This window comes from Sinohyriopsis cumingii, chromosome 1 (assembly GCF_028554795.1).
Source record: "Sinohyriopsis cumingii isolate HCF-2022 chromosome 1, ASM2855479v2, whole genome shotgun sequence".
In the NCBI taxonomy this organism is placed as follows: domain Eukaryota; kingdom Metazoa; phylum Mollusca; class Bivalvia; order Unionida; family Unionidae; genus Sinohyriopsis; species Sinohyriopsis cumingii.
In genome coordinates this window covers 111,141,038-111,165,247 of record NC_142961.1, presented here as the reverse complement: position 1 = coordinate 111,165,247, position 24,210 = coordinate 111,141,038, and the positions used below count along the sequence as shown (strand labels likewise).

At 35.4% G+C, this 24,210-nt stretch overlaps 1 protein-coding gene across 5 annotated transcripts in view; it reads left to right on the top strand.

Moving 5' to 3' along the window:
• The window catches only part of LOC149807605 (cysteine-rich protein 2-binding protein-like), a 92,360-nt gene that overhangs the window by 42,144 nt on the left and 26,006 nt on the right, over positions 1 to 24,210 (top strand). For all 5 annotated transcript variants that reach the window (XM_089968759.1, XM_089968733.1, XM_089968767.1 and 2 more), the window contains 8 exons: positions 1,638 to 1,742; positions 5,772 to 5,883; positions 7,759 to 7,890; positions 9,046 to 9,191; positions 17,238 to 17,383; positions 17,797 to 18,313; positions 22,141 to 22,296; positions 22,925 to 23,225. In XM_089968759.1, the coding sequence (XP_089824885.1) occupies positions 1,640 to 1,742; positions 5,772 to 5,883; positions 7,759 to 7,890; positions 9,046 to 9,191; positions 17,238 to 17,383; positions 17,797 to 18,313; positions 22,141 to 22,296; positions 22,925 to 23,225 (1,613 nt within the window). In that variant the 5' untranslated portion in view covers positions 1,638 to 1,639. The remainder of the gene's footprint in view (positions 1 to 1,637; positions 1,743 to 5,771; positions 5,884 to 7,758; positions 7,891 to 9,045; positions 9,192 to 17,237; positions 17,384 to 17,796; positions 18,314 to 22,140; positions 22,297 to 22,924; positions 23,226 to 24,210) is intronic.

The following is a 24,210-nucleotide window of genomic DNA, read 5'->3' as shown; positions in this document are numbered from 1 at the left end:
ACTGTAAAGGTTTAAAAATTCTACTAGAGAAAATATTCTATTCGTTGTCCAGAAGTTTCTTAAAAGAAACCTGTGTCAGCTTAAGCATCTCACCATTACAAATCTCCATGCTTTCTTATTATTACAAATCCCCGTGCTTTCTATTGCATATTTCCACTCTCCATTGCTATGTTCTTATCCCACACAAATCCACTCCCACCACAGACAATGAGACTAGAATGTGATCTAGTAGCCACAATCCATAAAATATATTATGCCTTCCATCAATTATGTAAAGTTTGGTGACAAAATATTTGAAAATGGCATTGTAATTTAAATATTTGTACATCTAACCTCTGACCCCCTGCCATTGACAAGAGGAGCTAGAGTCATTGATGCCTCTCCTCACTCTTGCAAATGGGCAACAAAACTACAAAGTTTTGTGAATCCTCCCTTCCTTATCTAAGGGGTGATGTTGTAATTGGTGAACATAAAGTAGGATAAACAGATGGAGGGTATTATAATTTCTCCTGTTAAAGCAGATCAATTAGAAATGACGATATAATTCCAGGAAAATGACCACTACTCTGAATAGCAAGCAAATACTATCCTGCCATGCTTATTTAAAGATTGTACTCTGTGCCTGATGATCAATTCTTATGTGTGGTATTTTGAGAAGAAAATCTAGCTGGAGAAAAAAAATCATAATTGAAGTTTGACTTAACTAAGAGTAACATTACAAGGGAAAGTCATAATGGGAGAAAATTACAGAGAGGTGGGAGAAGGGGCATATATTCTTATGGGTACAGACAAAATACCCCCTCAGACAAACCCCACTCATTAAAAATGAAAATAGGACATAATCCCCTCCCTAAGTACAAGTTCTGACCATTGTAAACTTTTTAAACCAGCACAAATATACATCTTTGTATGTTGGCTTGGGCCATTGGAAGCTTTGTGTCGGCTTGAGTAGATAAATGACATTTAGTGTATGTGTTAGATGTTTGATCTTGACAGACAAGATGCATAATGACCCTATTGATCTAAAGACTAATTGCATATGCACGTTTTGTCCCCTTGGTTTAATTAACATTTTTAAATCCATTGCATTAAATCCTTCCACAATGTTTTAAACACTTGCATTTTTATTGTAAACTGTATCCATTGGAAATAGAGCATTACTAGCAAAAAGACGAAATAAGCACTGAGGTGACTGAAATTGACCACCATTGTTGATGACATACTTAAAATCTAAGTCATAATTTCAAAATAGACCAATATATGTGACAGTTTAAAAACTTACACTGGGTGAGGGGATTATGTCCTATATTTCATTTTCCTGAGGGTGATTTTGTCCTACATTCATGAAGACAGTGTTTGAATTGATGCCATGGAAGAAATAATTTATAACAACAGATGTTTGGGCATTGACTGCTTTACTGATGACATTTGCTGTATTTGAAAATGTATAAATTAATTGGATCAGGAAGGATGTAGAATCATTCTGTTAAGGCCTATATTCCATGATATGCATGTCAATTTTATTACCAATACTGAGTGCACTGGGGGCTTTTGAAATCAGGAGGTACCATATTAGTGACTAGTAAAAATAAGTCTATTTGAATAATTCAGAATGAAATATTCTTCACATTTTCCAGAGATGTCCAGTGGTGAAGTTGGTGGTCATTGTTACTGTGGTGTTCCAAACATTGATAACCCTGATGTGTTTAAATGTGACAAGTGTAAAAAGAAGTTTCACTCAGGTATGTGCAGGAAATAGTGATATATGTACTTGACATTTAAGCCATCTTTTCACAACTTCATTAAAATACAAGGCTAGGGACCAACTATTTAGGGGTCAGGGTCTGGAATGTACTTTCTAACCACGATATGTTATTTTCTTTACCTGAGTATATTTTATTTCAGAAATATAAATACATAATTTGTTCTTTGTTTTCAACAAATAAGATGAAGAATATTTTTTTTCATGCTATTTGAGGTCATGTATTTGTTTTTCAAACAATTTATTTGTCACCCCACCCACTGCAAACATTAAATGGTCCATTTCTGCTAATGTATATTTCAAAATTAAAGCTAGCCTACTTTATAACAACTTAGTGGTTAGAGCGTCAGCCTCGGATGCGGAAGGTTGTGGTTTCGATACCTGGCCAAGTCATACCAGAGTCTTACAAAAATGGTACTAACAGCAGTCTCACTTGGCGCTCAGCATTAAGAGGTTAGTGTTAGGACTGGTCAGCCTGGTGTCAGGATAATGTGACTGGGTGAGACATCATGCTACATGTCTGCAGCATGATGCCCCAGTGCTAGACATCGCTATAACCTGTCACACTGCAGACATCGTAGCGATATGACTGAAAAATTGTTAAAGCTACATTAAAAGTCCAAATCACACACACACACTTTATAACAACTTAATCTGACAAGTGCAGTCAGAACCTGGTAAGCATCCACCTTTGAAAAGTAGGTAAAATGACCTTAAGAAAAATGGTAGCTTTTTCCCTTTTTTTTGGGGTACATCTCAGTTTGGTACAATTTGCACTCTGACAGTGATTCTACCAACAAAGGTATGAATGGTTGTTCATACACGTGTTGTAATACATTTTGGCAAACACTTGTGGTTGCTGCTTGTAAAGTCCCATTTTCTAAGTAAAATAGCAAATTTATCATCCAAAACAATATTTCCCCCAATTAAGACCACATTTTCCAAGTCAAAACATTGCTCTAAATTTAATTTGGAGGGTTTCAAAGGAAAATTCAGATAAGACACCAACATCTGGTCTGGAGGTTTATCCTTACACCCAGAGACATAGTCCTAGGGGCCCTGATGGTGGGGGAAAGGATAAACAGAAACAAAGGGATATGCATTTTACAAACACTCTACAGTCAAAGTTTGCATGGTACAGGCAATTAATGCCTAATGCAGAAAAAATATTTTAATGATACAAGTATTTAATGCCTAATGCAGTAAAAATATTTATAATAGTGCAAAAAATTTATGCCTAATGCAGACAATGTTGGTAATCGTACAAGCAGTTAATACGTAATGCAGTCAAAATATTTGTAATGGTACAAGCATATAAGGCCTAATACTGTCCAAATATTTGTAATAGTGCAAGCCAATAATACCTAAATCAGTCAAAATACTTGTAAGGGTACAAGCCAATAATGCCTAATGCAGTCAAAATATTTGTAACGGCACAAGCAGTTACGGCCTAATGCAATCAAAATATTTGTAATGGCACAAGCAGTTATGGCCTAATGCAATCAAAATATTTGTAATGGCACAAGCAGTTATGGCCTAATGCAATCAAAATATTTGTAATGGCACAAGCAGTTACGGCCTAATGCAATCAAAATATTTGTAATGGCACAAGCAGTTACGGTCTAATGCAATCAAAATATTTGTAATGGCACAAGCAGTTACGGTCTAATGCAGTCAAAATATTTGTAATGGCACAAGCAGTTACGGCCTAATGCAATCAAAATATTTGTAATGGTACAAGCAGTTAAGGCCTAATACTGTCCAAATATTTGTAATAGTGCAAGCCAATAATACCTAATGCAGTCAAAATATTTGTAATGTTACAAGCCATCAGTGTCTAACGCAGTCAAAATAATTGTAATGGTACAAGCAGTTAAGGCCTAATGCAGTCAAAATATTTGTAATGGCACAAGCAGTTAAGGCCTAATGCAGTCAAAATACTTGTAAGGGTACAAGCCAATACTGTCTAATGCAGTCAAAATATTTGTAATGGTACAAGCAGTTAATGCCTAATGCAGTCAAAATACTTGTAAGGGTACAAGCCAATAATGTCTAATGCATTCAAAATGATTTTAATGTTACAAGCCATCAGTGTGTAATGCAGTCAAAATATTTGTAATGGTACAAGCCATTAATGCCTAATGCAGTCAAAATATTTGTAATGGTACAAGCCATTAATGCCTAATGCAGACTCAATATTTGTAATGGTACAAGCCATTAATGCCTAATGCAGACACAATACTTGTAATGGTACAAGCCATTAATGCCTAATGCAGACACAATATTTGTAATGGTACAAGCCAGTAATATCTAATGCAGACACAATATTTGTAATGGTACAAGCCAGTAATATCTAATGCAGACACAATATTTGTAATGGTACAATCCAGTAATATCTAATGCAGACACAATATTTGTAATGGTGCAAGCCATCAGTGTCTAATGCAGTCAAAATATTTGTAGTGGTACAAGCCAGTAATGTCTAATGCAGTCAAAATATTTGTATTGGTACAAGCAAGTAAGGCGTAATACAGTCAAAATATTTGTAATGGTGGAAGCAATTAATGTTTAATGCAGTCAAAATATTCAAGTGCAAGCAGGCAGTTGATCCATTCACCAGGTATTCATGCAGTATTGGGCTGGTACATATATCAAATTTGAACTTTAATGTTTAACACCAGTCAATTGCTTGCCAGCACTTTTGATATAATATTATGATTGTATCAGTCATTGATTGTCCACACTGTTTGATTTTGTCAATAGTTATAAATGCAACAAATCAATATTTGTATTACCCACTATTTTATATATATATATAATGCAATAAGGCCTAATGCAGTCAAAATATTTTTAATGGTACAAGCCATTAATGTCTAATGCAGACACAATATTTTTGATGTTACAAGCTGTTAATGCCTAATGCAGACACAATATTTGTAATGTTACAAGCTATTAATGCCTAATGCAGACACAATATTTTTAATGTTACAAGCTATTAATGCCTAATGCAGACACAATATTTTTAATGTTACAAGCTATTAATGCCTAATGCAGACACAATATTTTTAATGTTGCAAGCTATTAATGCCTAATACAGACACAATATTTGTAATGGTACAAGCAGTTAAGGCATAATGCAGTCAAAATACTTTTAATAGTACAAGCCAATAATGTCTAATGCAGTCAAATATATAATGTTCCATTTATTTTATTAATTATTTTCTACTTGCCATGTTATTCTGTTTTGTATATTGAAGAAGAACTTATAATATCCTGTGAACTTGTTTCCTGTCCTTTTGCAAATATGTTATTTCTATGGCCGTAAAATACATGTATGTTGAAACTGAACCCCTCTGAATGTTAAGAAATGGTTGAGAAATGAATAATTTTTCTCATAACAAACATCAGTTTAGTGTGTTTTGCTAACTCAAGTATAAGTGATAAAATCGCTAGCACAAGAAAATTAATAGTAGAAAGGTCATGTTTGTCATGCTTTTATGGTTATCATGCTAACTGTTATCATGCAAACTGTTATCATTATCTTGTGAACCATTATTGTTATCATGCTAACTGTTTTTGTAATCTTGCCAACTGTTATGGTTATCATGCTGTTATCATTATCATGCCAACTGTTATCGTTATCATGCTGTTATTGTTATCATGCCAACTGTTATGGTTATCATGCTGTTATTGTTATCATGCCAACTGTTATGGTTATCATGCTGTTATTGTTATCGTGCTGACTGTTGAGGTTATCATGCCAACTGTTATGGTTATCATGCTGTTATTGTCTTCATGGTAGCTGTTATGGTTATCATGCTGTTATTGTCTTCATGGTAACTGTTATGGTTATCATGCTAACTGTTATGGTTATCATGCCAACTGTTATGGTTATCTTGCAGTTTATACAAGATGTGATTTAATTATTGGAGTGTTGCATTTTAACAGACATTTTGTATTAGAGAATTTAATAATACAGTAATTCATATAAGTAATCAATATTTTTCAGTATGCCTAAAGTCAGGTCTACCATCAACTCTGAAAGGGGATTTCTTGTTTCATTTCAAGTGTGAGGTTTGTGGAGATGGAGAGGAGGAGTTTGAGCGGATGAGGCTGCAGTGGTATGGGGAAACAGTTTTGCTTACAATGCATTGACCAGATTTTATTTAGCATTGAAAAAAGTTATGGGTCTTTTTCAATAGTAGTACTTCAGGATGAAAACAATTTCTTTAAATAAATGGTCTATGAATTTTGCACAGATATCTGTTTTTCATATAGCAAGTTAGATTTCATTTCCTGAAACATACGAAAGAATGATCAGAATCTTGTAATTTCTTGATAATTTTTAATACATTTCAGATCTATGATATTGAATCATTTTTCCTCTGCCAATATAAAACTGGTCACTAAATCAAGTTGTGCTGATATTTATATTAAAGCTATCATGTGGTATGTGAAGACTGATGATGTACCTTTTACAAGAGTATGATAATGTAGACAGAATATTTTGTTGTCAGAAGAGTGTATTTAGGTAGAATTTTGAATATACTATGGTAGAATAAGGAAAAGTGCTTATACTAGATGTGTCAGGGATTGAATAAGATAAATGCAATAAACTGACAACGAACAGTGTGAAACTAGTATCTAGCTAGCCTGAGCGCTTTCAGCTCTTTAATGAGTCTTTTTCAAAGGCAAATACAAAACATAGACTTGACAAACAAATAAAACAGAACGATGGTTATGTTTATGAAACGTTAAATGGCTGTTTCAACAGGAATTCAACCTTTTAACTTTATTATGTGTCAACTAGTTTATTTCAGCTTGTTGCTGATACTAGAAAATATTTGTATTGACCTAGAAATTGATGAGCCATAACGACATCTGTTATTTTATGTAAATTTATCTAAGTGCAGATTATGTCCCAGATATTTCATTATTATAGTAGTCATAGGCTATTAAGCAAATTTAGAGAATTATTTAAAAGAAAATGTGTCGGCTGCAAAAGATAATTTTATTTGTGCATGGTTGTCTTTTTCTAGTCTTCTTAGTTTAAACCTCTTGGTTTCACTGTTCCAAGGCAGTGTATCCAGTAAGATTTGATTAGGGCTTGTTGTGGATCCATTTATTTTAAAATGGAAATGTTGAGGTGTAAGATAACCATCGATTAGGGCTTGTTGTGGATCCATTTTAAAATGGAAATGTTGAAGTGTAAGATAACCATTGATTAGGGCTTGTAGTGGATCCATTTTAAAATGGAAATGTTGAGGTGTAAGATAACCATCGATTATGGCTTGTTGTGGATCCATTTTAAAATGGAAATGTTGAAGTGTAAGATAACCATTGATTAGGGCTTGTAGTGGATCCATTTTAAAAGGAAATGTTAAGGTGTAAGATAACCATCGATTAGGGCTTGTTGTGGATCCATTTTAAAATGGAAATGTTAAGGTGTAAGATAACCATCGATTAGGGCTTGTTGTGGATCCATTTTAAAATGGAAATGTTGAAGTGCAAGGTAACCATTGATTAGAGCTTGTAGTGGATCCATTTTAAAATGGAAATGTTAAGGTGTAAGATAACCATCGATTAGGGCTTGTTGTGGATCCATTTTAAAATGGAAATGTTGAAGTGCAAGGTAACCATTGATTAGAGCTTGTTGTGGATCCATTTTAAAATGGAAATGTTAAGGTGTAAGATAACCATCGATTAGGGCTTGTAGTGGATTCATTTTAAAATGGAAATGTTGAGGTGTAAGATAACCATAGATTAGGGCTTGTAGTGGATCCATTTTAAAATGGAAATGTTGAGGTGTAAGATAACCATCGATTAGAGCTTGTAGTGGATCCATTTTTAAACGGAAATGTTGAAGTGCAAGATAACCATCGATTAGGGCTTGTTGTGGATCCATTTTAAAATGGAAATGTTGAGGTGTAAGATAACCATTGATTAGGGCTTGTAGTGGATTCATTTTAAAAGCATTGCTGCAATACTGTTTGCAGGACCCAGGTGGTTCAGCTTGCCCTTTACAATCTTCAGCTGAGTGGTGCAGGAATGTGTGGCTACTTCCGCTGGAAAGAACACATCTGTACCTTCATAGATAAGCACTGGGTGACATTGTTTGGATCTCACAGGTAATTTTCAGTCATAAATATGGATTGACATCACATTGAGAACAAGAGTATAACATAATTGGAGTAGCTGATGATAATTTGGTGCCCAGCTGGTCTTGACACCTAAAAGGATAATCACATTTGGATGTAAATAATCCAATATTTACGTACAAGAAAGAGTCATGTCAGACTTCTAAGACCAGTTATTGGAATTGCAGTGATGATGGAGACATAAAGTATGTGTGGTCTAGAACATTTTTAAGTCTTTTAGTCAAATATAATTCAATTATATCTCATTACATAATTTGTCTTGACATTCCTTTTGTAATAGTATTCCTTTCAACTTTTAAATTTCTTCTAAAGTCAATAACACCTCTATCATACCACTTACTGACAAATCTAATTTCTTATATATATATATATATATATATATATATATATATATATATATATATATATATATATGTGTGTGTGTGTGTGTGTGTGTATATATATATATATATATACATGAGACAAGATAAATATGTTCAAGAATATTGATTTACATGTCTAGAGAAATTGTTTCAAATCGTTATTTTTTTATTTTTATATAATTAATTATTTAGAGACCTGATTATGTATGAAAATTGATAGTCTCCTAATGTGTGGATTCTTCTATTGATGAGAATGTGACAAACTGTCAAAACATAGCGGCTAGACTCTTCCTTCCAATCCTGAATTAAATCAGCAGTCTATTTTACTGAATTTTAGAGGTAAAATAGCAATAAAATGTTATCAGCTTTTATTAATGAAAGTGAAGGCTCCGTTGGCCTAATGCAGGAGGTCGTGGGTTCGATCCCCAGCTGAGTCATACCAAAGACTTACAAAAAGGGTACTAACAGCTGCCTCGCTTGGCACTCAGCATTAAGAGGTTAGTGTTAGGACTGGTCGACCTGGTGTCAGGATAATGTGACTGGGTGGGACATCATGCTACATGTCTGCGGCATGATGCCTCAGTGCTAGACATCACTATAAACTGCCACACTGCAGACATTGTAGCAATATGACTGAAAAATTGTTAAAGCTATGTTAAAAATCAAAATTACACACACACATTAATGAAAGCTTTTAACAGCAAACCATGCTTTTGTTTTCTTTCTTGAAAGGGTTGATATGCTTTACTATTACTGTGTTCAGGAAGAAGACCTCCCTGTGGTATGGCACAGTGGCAGGTGTTTTATCATCAGGGTGTCCCACAACTTTCCTGTCAGGGTCCCAGGAGCTGGGAGAATCAGGGTGGTGGAGACTGGCAGAGATGAAACCACCCTATGTCATAAAAACAGGTACTTCAAATTGAATTGCATTTAATTACTGATGTCATTGACATGTATTAAAATTTTTGCAATTTTTTCAAACAAACACATGGAAATATTCTCTTAAAAGTAATTTTTGATTATGGATTATGTTTTGTTCAATGAAAGCTGTATTAAAGAGAAAAGTAGTGAGAAAAGTAGGTTCTCTTTTGAATACATTCCCTGATCATATTGCAATTAGGGATATAAACCTGCCACCTCCCAAATCTAGCCCTACTAAAAGACAAAAATTCGGCTTTTGTCTGTATCATATAGAGAAAGGGCATTAATTCTTGCCATTACTTTCCATTGCCACCCTAGGTGTCACCAGTTTTTAAGCTTCCTTTTGTACAACTACATAGTATAAAACACCTCCCATAAATCTAAGTTGGTTTTTGTTAAATCTGAACCATCCATACTAGATTTTTTTTACAGTGTGACCCCACTATAACACAGTAGTTGGGAGCCATAGAACCCAGCCTTGTTATAGACCAAACCTTGTCATAAGCAACCAGGTCAGTTAGCTGAAGAAAATGATGCATGTACCCAACAAAATTTGTGGGGGAGGGTTAGGTAATAAATGTGGGTGCAAAATTACGTGCTTCATTGGTACAGTTACCATCTTATATCAATGCATATTAAATGAGAAATACACCTGTAGTGAAAATAGAGAATGCATATATAATATTTTACTTTATTCAGAGAACCCCGCATTGGTACATATATGTGTATACTATTTATATATACATGTCTAATGTATAGCATGAATAGAGTATCAACACTGTGTACTCACCTGCAAATCTCATCACATACATTGAATCCACAATATAAGTAATTCCATCGAAAATATACCCACACACAGATTTAAAATATTCAGTAATTTTGTCACATGTCATATAAGTCTGAATTCGGTGGGAAGAAATAGCCCAATTATGTAATGAATGATGAAGCACATTTACTTTTCAGTATGTCCCAAGTCGGTAAAAGTTAGATTGCGTTTTAAGTTGCCAATGGTAGTGTTCATAAGCATAAACTTTCTTCCTGCAAAAAGGAAACTTTCGCAGCACAGTAAACATGTTCCAGTCACATTAGAAAATGAAACAATCCATCAGATTCCATTGCTTTTATTTAAGTTTGGTACTGACTTTCTTTGAAGAACAGTCTTTTGTTTTTATTGAAGAATGTAGTCAGCTATCTTTGATGAAGGGTGCATGCGTTATTGAAGTCACCGTTAAAGGACAACTTTGGAAAAACAAACAAATGCCCATTTCTTATTGAGGCAGCAACATCAGATAATTGTATTGCGTGATTGAGACAGAATTTTTTTTCTCCATTTGCTCAGTACTTTTTCAAAACAATTAGAGCTTCGAAGTAATCTTTTTTTTGAAATTTCAGAAAAATATTTGTTCTGAGTACATTTTTAAAAAGCGAATTGGCCATCGTTTAATCGATTGTAGTTACTTTTCTTCCTTGCCTATTGAATAGACCAATGAGTAAGATCTTGTTTTTCTGTGGGGGTTTTAAACATTTGTGGTAGGTAGTGATGCTGCTTTCCATGCATGCATCAGAAATTTAAAAAAACTATCAACAGATAATGATAGGGATTACACAGAAAATGTGAGTGTTCTGAAGGATTTAATTCTGAGTGAAAAGAAGAGGAATTTTACTTACCATCCACATACAAAGGTCAGTCAAGGTAAATATATTTACTACTAGCAAGTGGCAGAGAATCCAACGAAAGATAGATTATGAGATAATGCCTCGTCCGGTTGATCTCCGCTACCAGAAATGCCAACAAAAAAAAAATTGAATATATCACAGCATACAGTACTCTTGCTAGATGTCAACATAAGTGGATTATGAAATAACAATGCACTGTTAAGATGGTTTGTCAATATGGACAAATAATTTGTTCATGTAACAATAGATAAATTTCAGTGCATTTTATATCAGGTTTGTGGCATCCTTTCATGGGGCCTCTGAATTTCTCCACTCCAAACTAATTTTTTGTATATACAAGTTTAAACAGCCAGCAATGTAACCAACAACGTCAAAAAACACCATATGGTATATTGTGCCACCAAAAAGGAAAAAAATCTCAATTTACGACATTGGTGAAGCCCTGTACAATCCCTGAGTAAACTTTTCACACATTGTTTCATACTTTTAAGAAGAAAAGCTGTTTTTTTGTGTACGAGAAAAATACACATAAAATTTCAGAAGCAACACCACAATCATCTTGTATTATTCATATGGAATCTCTTCCCCAAAATGGTAATAAACTTTTTTTATGTTTTTTTCGTACTTTTAAGAAAGATTTTTTCTTCATGTATGAGAAAATACATGTATATGAAATTTCGGAAGCCACGCCACAACTGTGTTATATCTGAATTTGTGTTATAATGGAGCATGCTATAGTGGGGTCACACTGTATTTAGATTAATATTCATTCCTAAATGAATGGGTGGTAAATATTATTGGTTGAATTTTGTAGACATTTTTTTACTTTGTTGGACTTAATAAGTTTAGATTGCATGGTACAATATGTATTCGTTGTTATTCACAATTTGACACATACTGCCTATTGCTCTCTCACTTAGTAACAGATGATATTTTAGTGACTGTCTCATCAATTTATACATTTTTGTTTTGTTTTGTTTTATATTGTTGTTTCAGTGAAACCTGTCAATGATGTGTAATAAATGCCACAAGTTCAAGGCTAAGTCATGCTTTGCATGTACAATATGTACTACCATGTAGTGTGTACACCATATTGTCCAAGAATTTATGGACTATGGATTTTGCAAATGTTGACCAAAGCAAAGAAAGAGGGCTATGATGACACACAATTTTGTATTCCTCCAGGTAGGTAAATTTGCCATGCTGTTTGTTTGGTACATCACTCTTGAGCACCTGTGGCTAGCTGTTACCACACACACTATCTTTTGAACAGCAGCTTTGCCCTTCTATTTACCAGAAAGATGATGGGTCTGATTATCAGGACAGCCCAAGCCATCGAATAGTTACCAGCACAGATGAAGAGATTCCAGTGAGACATCAGCACCCACACAATAACATCAAGAATTTGCTAGATTTCTGACAGAAGAAAAAATGAATAGAACAATCACATGCATGTCCACTGGTAAGATTTTTCTTACCTCCACCTCCACAACAACATAAATATGCAGTTGCACCTGCACACCAAACCAAAGAGCAAAGAACACCTGCACCTACACAGGAAGAATGAGAAGGTTTGCCGATTTATTGCAAAACCTTCTTGAGAATATGTCAGATTTCTAAGACAAAAAGAAGTGAAACAACCAAAGGAAGGACTGTATAACCCTCATGACCTTGTGGATTGGATGGAAACACCCATGGGGTCAGTTTGCATGTACAACAACACACAACAAGTCCTCAATGAGACTGCATCAATTTGTCAGTGATCACTCAACAAGGAAATCATGGACCCATTGAAGTTTCATACGTTGATGCATGGATTCATTTGAGACGTCATTGATGTATGTTATGCTGATGATGAATTCAGAGGCTATTCTTCATAAAATCAATGTTGCCCTGCACCACGTCATTGCAAATACAACCTAGACCTTGATTTGACTTTATCTGAATCAATCACATCTAGGCAATCACGCACACTCTAGATCACATTAGCATTATTGCACATGTATTACAGTTGGCTTAAAATCCAATTGATGTTGTTTGTAATAACTTATTGGTGTTTTTGATGGATGATGGCATACACTTTTTTTAACTTCCTGCTGGCACATACAACATGGAATCAGTCATTGAAGAGATTTGAGTAGGATTTCTTTATTGACTGTCAAAGACTTTACAAGTTTCATCTGCAAACATAAGCCCACACTCAGCTCTTTCATCTCAGTTAATTGTGCACCCTACATGGTTGAAACCATGGTTGTCACTGAGAATAATTCTTGTCTGGCCTGAAGATGTTTCAGAGATTTCCCCAAACTAAAAATTCTGTGCCAGATATTGATCAGTTTAACCTGTGATGCCATTAGTAACAGTTACCTGTGATGTGATTTGTGACAGTTGTGAAAGTGGGGATTCTGCAGGCATAGACTCTTAGGGTTACATACAGTTTGGGTTTTCCCCAACTGCAGAACCTGGTGATCTGTTACTGATTAGTCCTGCAGCAAATCTTACATGTCACAATGATTGGTTGGCAGATATTAATTTTACCCTTGTGAACCAAGATGGGTTGGATCTCCATGGGAACTTATTGACAGTGCAACTGTATGTTAGAAATCAACATGACATTTAAATACAATAACAGTCATATGTTGACATGTAATATCCATGCATGTTGTTAATGCAAGAAACCCATTTATATGACATATTATGGAAATGGCATTTTTTATTTTTTTCCATGGATTGTTTACAAGTGCACAAAAGGTGCTAATTGCCCAGATCTCGTTTTTTACTCCAATTCTGCAACAAGTTTCAATGCAGATTGTTGATAGCATCAAATTGCTGCTGCACAGTGATGAAAAATCAGGAATTGCAAATGGTTCAATCAACTTGAAATTGACTATGATGAGTAGTAACTTGAGCACCACCAAAGATTGTAGTTACACTTCCATCTACAGCATGATGCCCCAGTGCTAGACATCACTGTAAACTGCCACACTGCAGACATCGTAGCGATATGACTGAAAAATTGTTAAAGCTACATTAAAAATCCAAATCACACACACACACACACACACACTCCATTTACAGCTACAATGCCAGTTTCGGTTGGTAAAATCACTAAGAAGCCAATCAACAATGTATGGAAGATCCCTTATTTGCAAATCTGACATTGTGAAGCGGATTATGGTTGTTGACTCGCCCTGGACACGAGTGGTGAAGCCACCAAAAAGGTATTAGACAAAACCAATAATGTATAAGTAAATAAGCTTCCAATGTACATCTAATAGTGCATGAGATATGAGCATACTTGTGATGGTAGATTGCAGCTCCATGTGAGGCCCTCTTAGAAATTCAGAGAAAACCTGTACAGGCTAACAATAAAGATTATCCAACCAATGCCAAGATTGGGTTTCTTTACAATGGTATCATTGCATTATTTGACAGAGCAATATATCGGTGATGGAAAGGAAATCTAAGCCATTCTTGTCAATGTTGACATTACTATAATGATTACTGGACTCTCCAGAACACAGCAACAATTATTCATAGTCTGCTTGCCCTTCTATGATGTTTTACAAGGACTCAGCCAATTTTGCAGATCATAAACCATATGTAATTGGGTGAACCTAAAATCGTGCAAGTGCCACAGACATAGATATACAAAATCTAGTCATCAATGCCAACAACTGCTTTAATCTTGGATTTCTACTGTTTTTATATATGACTCCTCTCAGTCCTATATTTGCTTCTTGCAGAGTTGTTCACAAAGTTATTTTTGGAGCCAAACACAGTCATGTTAATCTGTAATGGTTTCACTGACAGCGCAGTTTGGCAAAATGGAGGTGCCGTTGCCAGTAAAGTTGAGTTGTCAGCATTAACATTGTGGATGCCTGTGTTAATCTTTTTGCTGACCACAGAATTTTGTTGTCATGTATGCAGTATGGAACCCTATCACTACTGTTGTTTCTTGCAGTCACCATGGACACGAAGCCCTGCAATACCCATATGGGACAGTTTACATGGTAAACAAATACCCATATGGTCTCAGCACACCAAAACGTGTTCATGGCACTTGGAGCTTCAACTTGGCTGACAACCGAAACCCATAGTGCGATAACATTTACCCAGTTATGAATTATGAAGTTTCTCTGCAGTTAAATGGTCAGCAGGAACCCTGTAAAGAAAGTATGCTTAATATAACAATCAAGTTGCATGTGCATATAACAAGCTGTGGTTGTACATGCACTGGCATCAAAACATGGACACGTATGCAGATTTCTCAGCATGTCTTCTGTATGTGGTACCCAGTTTATGTTAGAAGACCTTTGGTTGTTTAGATGCTCTATAGATGACATGTACTTTCATGCTCCTGCTTTAATCTTATTGGTCCCCTGCTATTCCCAATTACCAATGCATTGCTATGATTCTCTCTGATATGTTTCTGTTGTTAGAGGGCACAGGTGGCTGCATTAGGGTCATTGGTGTTGCTATAGAAAAGTGGTAATTTACTAATTGAACGTGTTACTTTTTCAGATAAAAATGTTCTGTCATGAAGTTAAGGTTGGGCCTTAGACCAAAACAGCTTGCAAAAATAAAGAGCACAATAGGAAACTTGCTTTGGCAACGTTAGCAGGAATTATCCTCATGTGGTTGACCCAAGCCAGACTTGATCAGCTTAATGTGGCCATATAATAGAAATCTTAGTGACATTAAATATATCCAAGTCAGAGGTGGCACAAATGCAAAAAGAAACTGGTGGAGTATTTCCATTCTTCTTGGCCATTCCAGCATTGTTTGCAGTAGCAGTTCCTTTGGTTGCAAAAGGAGCTGTCAGAACTGCATCAGGGATAACTATAAAAAGAAGCAGTCAGTGGATGAGGTCTTTGACTACCTGAGATGACTCACAGAATACCCCCAGGCAGAGGTCTTTGACTACCTCAGATGACTCACAGCATACCCCCAGGCAGAGGTCTTTGACTATCCAGAGGTCTTTGACTATGCAACCTTCTCATCCTTCACACTTGACTCGTGTCAGGACAGCTTTGCAAAAGAAAGAATTTTTACCTATGACTTTGGAAAGAATCTTGAGAGCAAGAATACCCTCCACTCTCAGTGCATACAAAGGAAAGTGGTTTGTTTTCAGGGACTGGTGTCAAGCCAATAACATCGTTCTTTTGAGTGTCTTGATCCTACAACTGCTGACTTTCTTCTCAGACTCTATAAGGAGAAAATGGTTTCCTCTCTTGCCATCAAATACTACTGCTGCATGATATCTGACACATTCAGGCATCATGGCAGTCATGATAAATACCTATCAGACTTACTAACCAGTTTTGATTTAAATATACTTAGGTGTCTTAACATGGCTTAATTCAGATAAATTCAAGCCATTAGCTGGGACCCTGTTGAAATTGTTATCATAGAAAACATATTTCCTGATAGCTTTCGCTTCGGTATGCAGGGTGAGTTACATGCCCTTTCAGCCAACCAGAACTATCTTTGCTACAGATCAAATAATTTTGTGATCCACATGACAAAACAAGGCATTATATCCAAGAATTGGTTACCATCAATGGACAAACAGAGATTCATCATTCATTCCCTCTTTTCTATAGATAAATAATAGCAGCGGCCATGCGAGATCCTGCCTGCACCACACAAAGACATGTCATGGCAACTGCAAATGGCTCTTTCTCCCCATGAAGGCAGGAAAGCTTGATATCACCTCTCAAACCCTATCTCCATAGCTTAAGTGGGTTACACACTCAGAATACTTTTGACATCTCAAATGATCAGAGTAGCCTCATGAGGATTTCAGCTCAAGCAATTAAAGCAGTCTTTGCAATTGTTGTGTTTGAGACATCATTGAAACTGTTGGCTGGCATGCATAGACAACCTTCTCAAGTTATAATCTCTGAGATTTAGGTCCAGAGTCTAAACCTAAATCTGGTGGGTTCCGTAACTTAGATGACCACCAGACCCAAATAAGCCTCTTAGTATCCTTGGATTTGCCAGTGAATTTCCCTGGTTTCTGTTACCTATTGTCCTAATATTAATTTAATCAAGGAAGTACTCAAAAAAAGGAGGATGCACATTTTTCTAGTTAATTATGTTTTTCAAAGACCACTTATCTCGTGCTTAAAAACTGGCAGCACCTAGTGGTGGCAAGGGGAGGTAATAGGTTAGAGTCATTACCCTTTGTCTATGTAACATTGACAGAAAAGATGAATTTTTATCTTTTAGTAGGGTTATATTTGGGAGGTAGTATGCTTATATCCAGATGTTAATGTGATCAGGTAGGTATTCTTGGAGAAACAGAATTTACTTGAAAAAATGATTTCTCACATTCACCACTTTTCCTTAAAGCTACTCCAGGTACAAAAACAGCTGTCAAAAAGAAGGAAACTCCTCCACCTGCAATTGAGGCGCATAAAGAGGGATTAAGAAGTCGACGTGGTAAAACTTCTATTGAAGCAGCAATGGAATTGAAAGCCAAGCGAGCTACACTCACAGTATGTACAATCAATCTCAATATTTTTGCATGGAGTGTTTTTTATTGTGAATTGTGGACATTTGATTACCACCAATTGATTAAAATTTGAAATATTCATACATTCCTGTTAACTAATTCGTAAACAATTTCTTTGCAGCTTACAAAATTTAAACCATATTAATGTCAGTTAGACAAAGTAGGTATGCAATTTTTAATTGCTTCAAGTGACATTCCAGTGATTTTTGCTATGTATGCAAAAATGAAAGTATCAGTGTATATTAATCTGTGTACCACATTTATTTTTTTATGTTGCTGAATTCTGTATTCTATGTCCATCATGCATCCCCTATTTGTCATCACTGTTATTTGTTTCTTTGTGGAACTTAAGTCTTACTGCAGTTCTTTTCTTTCTAGTTTATAATTATTTTTCAGGAAGCAAAAGAAATGCGCAAGTCACGGAAGGCTGGTGTGACAGAATCAGTTTCCACCCCTGAAACGTTTGGTGTGACTGCCACCACAAGCTCAAATGTGTTGACAAGCTCTGGCATCTCACTGAATCAGATTGTCACTTCCCAGGGATTAGGAGTTGTGTCCCCTGTTACAGATCTTTCCACACCCATTTTAGAGCCAAGTAGTTCCTCCTTGCATTCATTAACTGTAACTGTAAAACAGGAAACATTAACAACTACGCCACTGAATACATCTTCAGCCTTGTATTCCTATCTCACTTCAGATGATAAAACAAAAGAGCATCTCTCTAGGTCCTCACAAAATCGGACCAAGAGGACAAGTAAATCCCCAGGGACAAAACAAAATGTGGAGAAGAAAGGGACAGAACTGCCTTCTACATCAGACTTCAAGAAAGACCCGAACAGTGATTCTCTTGCATCTGCCAAACTTTTGGAAGATGATACTAACTATCTGACTGAAAGAGATCTTATACCTCAAGGTAGCTATTTCTAATACTTCAAGGTTGCTATTTCTAATACCTCAAGGTAGCTATTTCTAATACCTCAAGGTAGCTATTTCTTATTCCTCAAGGTAGCTAGTTTTTATACCTCAAGGTGGCTATTTCTTATACCTCAAGGTAGCTATTTCTTAAACCTCAAGGTTGCTATTTCTAATACCTCAAGGTAGCTATTTCTTGAACCTCAAATTAGCTATTTCTAATAACTCAAGGTAGCTATTTCTAATACCTCAGGGTAGCTATTTCTAAGTTATTCAGTCTGAAATGTCAGCAGTCACCCAATAAAGAGAACACGTTTGCCTACTTTGACAGATGATTGTTAAAATGTGCATTCTACTGGATGAATATAATATGGTCAAAAAGGTATCAAACTTAGGCAAGTAATGCACCAGAACTTACTCTGAAGTCCAGTCTTTGGATCATAATACACTTTACCTTAAATGAAATAAGTATTAAAATATCAAAGAACAGTGAAATTTGTGCTAGTCAGAGGGTTCAAAAGCCACTCAGTCTAATAACCATAGACACTTTGGGTCTCCAGATTGGTTGTCCTCACAACTGTCACACAAAATGAGAGAATTTTGTGTTCCTTTCCATCTATGTTTATGTGCATTTGTTGGTGTTCACAGTTTAAGGTACAGTCTTTGAATATTAGAATATGATTGATGTGTTTTGCAAAATATGCAGAAACAATCAGCTCCCAGCAGGGTATGACTGACTGCAGTGTGGTTGAGGAATAAGTAAGAACACTTTGACTATGATTCTCTGGTGCAAATTTCTAATGGAGTATGCTTTATTCACTTGCTACAAACCTCATTTTTTAAAATATTTTCTTGGCAGGTGCTAATGAACTGATGTTATTGTAATTTAATTTCAGTCACTTTGTTCCCCATGTTTACTAAGGCAGAGGATAATTTTCATTGGTCAGTAGCTTTGGAAGCTTGAGAGAGTTTTAGTATTGACACTGCATTTGAACAAGGTCACCGCCATGTGTTTGACAACACTAACTGATATAAGTCTATAGAATGAAGTATATACACTGTGACCCCACTGTAACACAGTATTTGGGAGCCATAGAACCTGACCATGTTATAGGCTGAACCGTGTTATAAGCATCCAGGTCATTTGGCTGAAGAAAATGATGCATGTACCCCAAAAAGTTGCTGGGGAGGGTAGGTAATAAATGCAGGCAGTAAAATATGTGCTTCATTGGCACAGTTACCATCTTAAACCATTGCATATTAAAAGAGAAATGCACCTGTAGCGAAAACAGAGAGGGCATATATAATAGTTTACTTTATTTAGAGAACCACGAATTAGTACATATACATGAATACTGTTTATATATACATGTCTAATGTATAGCATGAATAGAGTATCAACACCTGTACTGACCCGCGAATCTCATCATATACAATGAATCCACATTACAAGTGATTCCATCAAAAATATGCACACACAGAGATATAAAATATTCAATAATTTTGTCACAGGTCATATTGGTCTAAATTCAGTGGGAAAACAACACATTCACATAACGAATGACGAAGTACATTTATTTTTCAGTATGTCCGAAGTCGGTAGAATTTAGTTTGCATTTTAAGCCGCCATTGGTAGTGTTCATAAGCATAAACTTTTTCCCTGCATAAAGGAAACTTTCATGGCGCAGTTAATGTGTTCCAGTCACATTGGAAAATGCAAAATTCCATCATATTTCATTACTTTTATTTAAGTTTGTTACTGACTTCCTTTGAAGAAAAGTTCTTTGTTTTTATTGAAGATTGTAGTCGGCTCTCTTGGATGAAGGGAGCATGCATTATTGAAGTCACCACTAAAGGCCAGCTTTAGTGAACCAAACAAATGCCCTTTTCTTATTGTGGCGGCAACATCAAATAATTGTACGTGTATTGCATGTTTGAGACTGATTTTTTTTCTCCATTTGCTGAGCACGTTTTCATAACAATCAATGCTTCAAAGGTAATCTGTTTCCTTTGAAATTTCAGCAAACTATATGGGTATAATTTTAAAAAGGAATTGGCTGTCGATTGGACTACTCTAGTTACTGTTCTTCCCTGCCTATTGAATAAACCAGTAAGATGTTTGTTTTTTTAATAATTTTTTAACATTTGTGGTAGCAGAATTATGCCTTCCACACATGTATCAGAAATTTAGCAAAGGGTCAATGAACGATAGAGACATACTTTTAAGATTTATTTTTTCGTGTATGAGAAAATTACTTGTATTTGAAATTTCTGGAGCCACACCACGACTGTGTTATATCCGAATTCATGTTATAACAGAGCATGCTATGGCGGGGTCACACTGTACTTAAATTCAAATTAGTCTAAGCGCTACTTTCAATATTCACAACTGTGACATGAATTTGTGTTCAAGTGAGGTTATTATATGTAAAATATTCTCTGGAAATTATTCAGAGTCAGGGCAATCTAATTTTTTTATATAGCTTGACTCGATTTGCGTCATTTAGAATTTGAAATATATTATTTTGTTGATGCATTATATTGTATTTTGTTACTAACAATGTAGCATGTTTGAAGATTGCTGTACATTTTGATGCTGTCTTGCAAATCTCTCTAGAAAAGTTACACATGAGTTGCCTATGATGTGATTAATCTTGGATATTGCAGATGGAGGCATATGTTATGAGTATATATAACTTGGATATTGCAGATGGTGGCATATATTATGAGTATATATAACTTGGATATTGCAGATGGAGGCATATGTTACAAGTATATATAACTTGGATATTGCAGATAGAGGCATATGTTATGAGTATATATAACTTGAATATTGCAGATAGAGGCATATGTTATGAGTATATATAACTTGGATATTGCAGATAGAGGCATATGTTATGAGTATATATAACTTGAATATTGCAGATGGTGGCATGTGTTATGAGTATATATAACTTGGATATTGCAGATGGAGGCATATGTTACAAGTATATATAACTTGGATATTGCAGATAGAGGCATATGTTATGAGTATATATAACTTGGATATTGCAGATAGAGGCATATGTTATGAGTATGTATAACTTGGATATTGCAGATAGAGGCATATGTTATGAGTATATATAACTTGGATATTGCAGATGGAGGCATATGTTATGAGTATATATAACTTGGATATTGCAGATAGAGGCATATGTTATGAGTATATATAACTTGAATATTGCAGATGGTGGCATATGTTATGAGTATATATAACTTGGATATTGCAGATGGAGGCATATGTTACAAGTATATATAACTTGGATATTGCAGATAGAGGCATATGTTATGAGTATATATAACTTGGATATTGCAGATAGAGGCATATGTTATGAGTATATATAACTTGGATATTGCAGATAGAGGCATATGTTATGAGTATATATAACTTGGATGTTGCAGATGGAGGCATATGTTATGAGTATATATAACTTGGATATTGCAGATAGAGGCATATGTTATGAGTATATATCCAGAAGAATGCTGACATTCTGAGATATTAGCATTGATTAAGCACCATGCTGCATTGTGGTGTTTTAAAGTGACAGGTGATTGATACATGCAATGATGGGTGCAAATTTAGAACTGTTTCTGCAGTCGGTTTAATAGAAAGGCAACAATAATGTCAGATTATCACAAAATTTGTATATACTACAGACTTTAAAAAAAATATTCAGATTAAACAAAAAATAAACCCTTTTGTTTTAGAAGACTTTCTTCAGTTGTTTTGTCATAAATAACATTGTTTAATTTCATAAGATGCACATTGATTTTCTTTATTCCATTCAGATACAATACCCAACATGCTGTTATCAGAAGACCTCATTGCTGATGACTCAGACAGCGACTTCGAGATTGACCCTGGCACTTTCTCACCTCCACCCCCATGGTCTCCAGAAAGCATGCATGAGTCTCCTACGGTGCAAGAACTACTGTCTGCCATGGGTGGGATTTTTAAACTTTGTTTCTAATTTTATGGTGTGATTTCTGATAATTCCATGACAGGATTCCGTGATTCTGTGCCTGCAATATATATATTTTCAGATCCATATCTAAAGGTACCTTTGATGACATTTATTCGATAAAGAAAACTTACAAGTTGTAGCTGATAATATAATTATTGATTGTGTCAGTGGTACAAGTAAAATAGACAAGGATTCTGTAAAAGGCAGATCAGGTGAATATTTGGTACAAGACAGTTTCTTGTGTTATGTGTAAGTGTTGACATCTAGTCTGTTGATTTTAATGTTACCTTATATTATCACTTATAAGTCAAGTCAGATCGCAAACAACAAAGATTCTGATCTGCCGTAGCATAATGTACCATAAGGTGCTGGCAGATCTGGGTCTGTGCAGTTTGTTGGGAGTAATCAATAGAGCAAACAACATAGACCCAGGTCTGTGGGTGCATTATGCTATGGCAGATCAGGATCTTTGTTGTTTGCGGTGCAACTCGATTTTTAAGTGAGTAGATATAGTATCTCTTTATCAGTTTCCCTCTAAATCAAAATGTTTTACATTCAAATGTATGAGAGCCTTGAAAAAAACTTTAATGACTGTAATCTAATTTCAGACTCAGGATCAGCATCAATGTTTGAGTCTCACAGTAAACAAGAAAATGAAACAGCAGTGGAAGACACAAAAAATGGAAGTAGTAACCGAAAAAACAATGTTCCCATGGAAACAGACAGCAATGAAGAGGGTAACTCTGTAGTAGACTCAGAGAGTGAGAGTGACAGTAAGGCAACTATGAGTAGCTCCAGTGAGGAGGAGGAAGATTCTGGTGTGGAACAAGACACGAGCAGGAGGAGGAGGAGCCAGAAGAGGAAAGCCATTGAGGAGGAAAAAGAGGAACAGAAATCTCCAGAGGTCAAGTAAGCATAACTGAGTTTTTATCTTCCTCTGTTATGTTTGAGAAAAAAAACCTGGAGGTTTACAGCCTGCATTCCTGTGGAAAACAATCTCTTCTTCAGTAAAGGTGTTGGGACTTAATATAATCCCCACATTCCTTAATTTATCATATAAGAGAACTCTGGCCCTTTTAATTATGTGGTTAACTTAGTGAACATACAAGAGGTTGAAATAGGTGCAAGACACTAGAGGACATAAAATGATGATATTGGACTGCTACCCCTCTAGATATTACCATATCCTTCCACTTTTTATTATATTATTGCATCAGAGAAAACAACTTTTATCAGTATTGCAATACTTGTTCATTTGCGTCAAGTTTTGCCCCTTAATGTCTTTTATTGTTTAATTCTTTCATGTGTAAGAATCTTTAACTGCACAGTAAACCTTTGCACATGTGTATATGGCTGCAATCTGAAAAAGGATTTCTAACACAGTAACATTTTATGCTGCATACATTTGCATCTCTGGTAATATTAAGATAAGATATTTGCATTAAAAAAGTAGATTATATAAAGGAAAACCTGTTCATTAAAATATACTCACATCTCAAAAGTCAGTTGTAAGAAGGGACATTTTCTCAAATCACAGCTCAGTTATGTGTGTGTGTGTGTGTGCAATCAGTAGTTTAATTTGCTTCATTCTTTAAAAAATACATGTCTTTTTGCTCAGTATCTCTGTCTTTTAGTCTGATAGAGAAATAGTACTTATATTCCATTGTTTAATAATAGTAAACTTTGCCCTCAAAGAATAATTTTCACTGAGGAGTTGACCTATGTACAAGGCTTACATCTCTCTGAGGAACTGACCTATTTCTAGGCTTACATCTGTCTGAGGAACTGACCTATTTGGTTGACTTTCATCTGTCTGAGAACTGACCTGTTTTTTAGGCTTACATCTGTCTGAGGAACTGGCCTATTTCTAGGTTTACATCTGCCTGAGGAACTG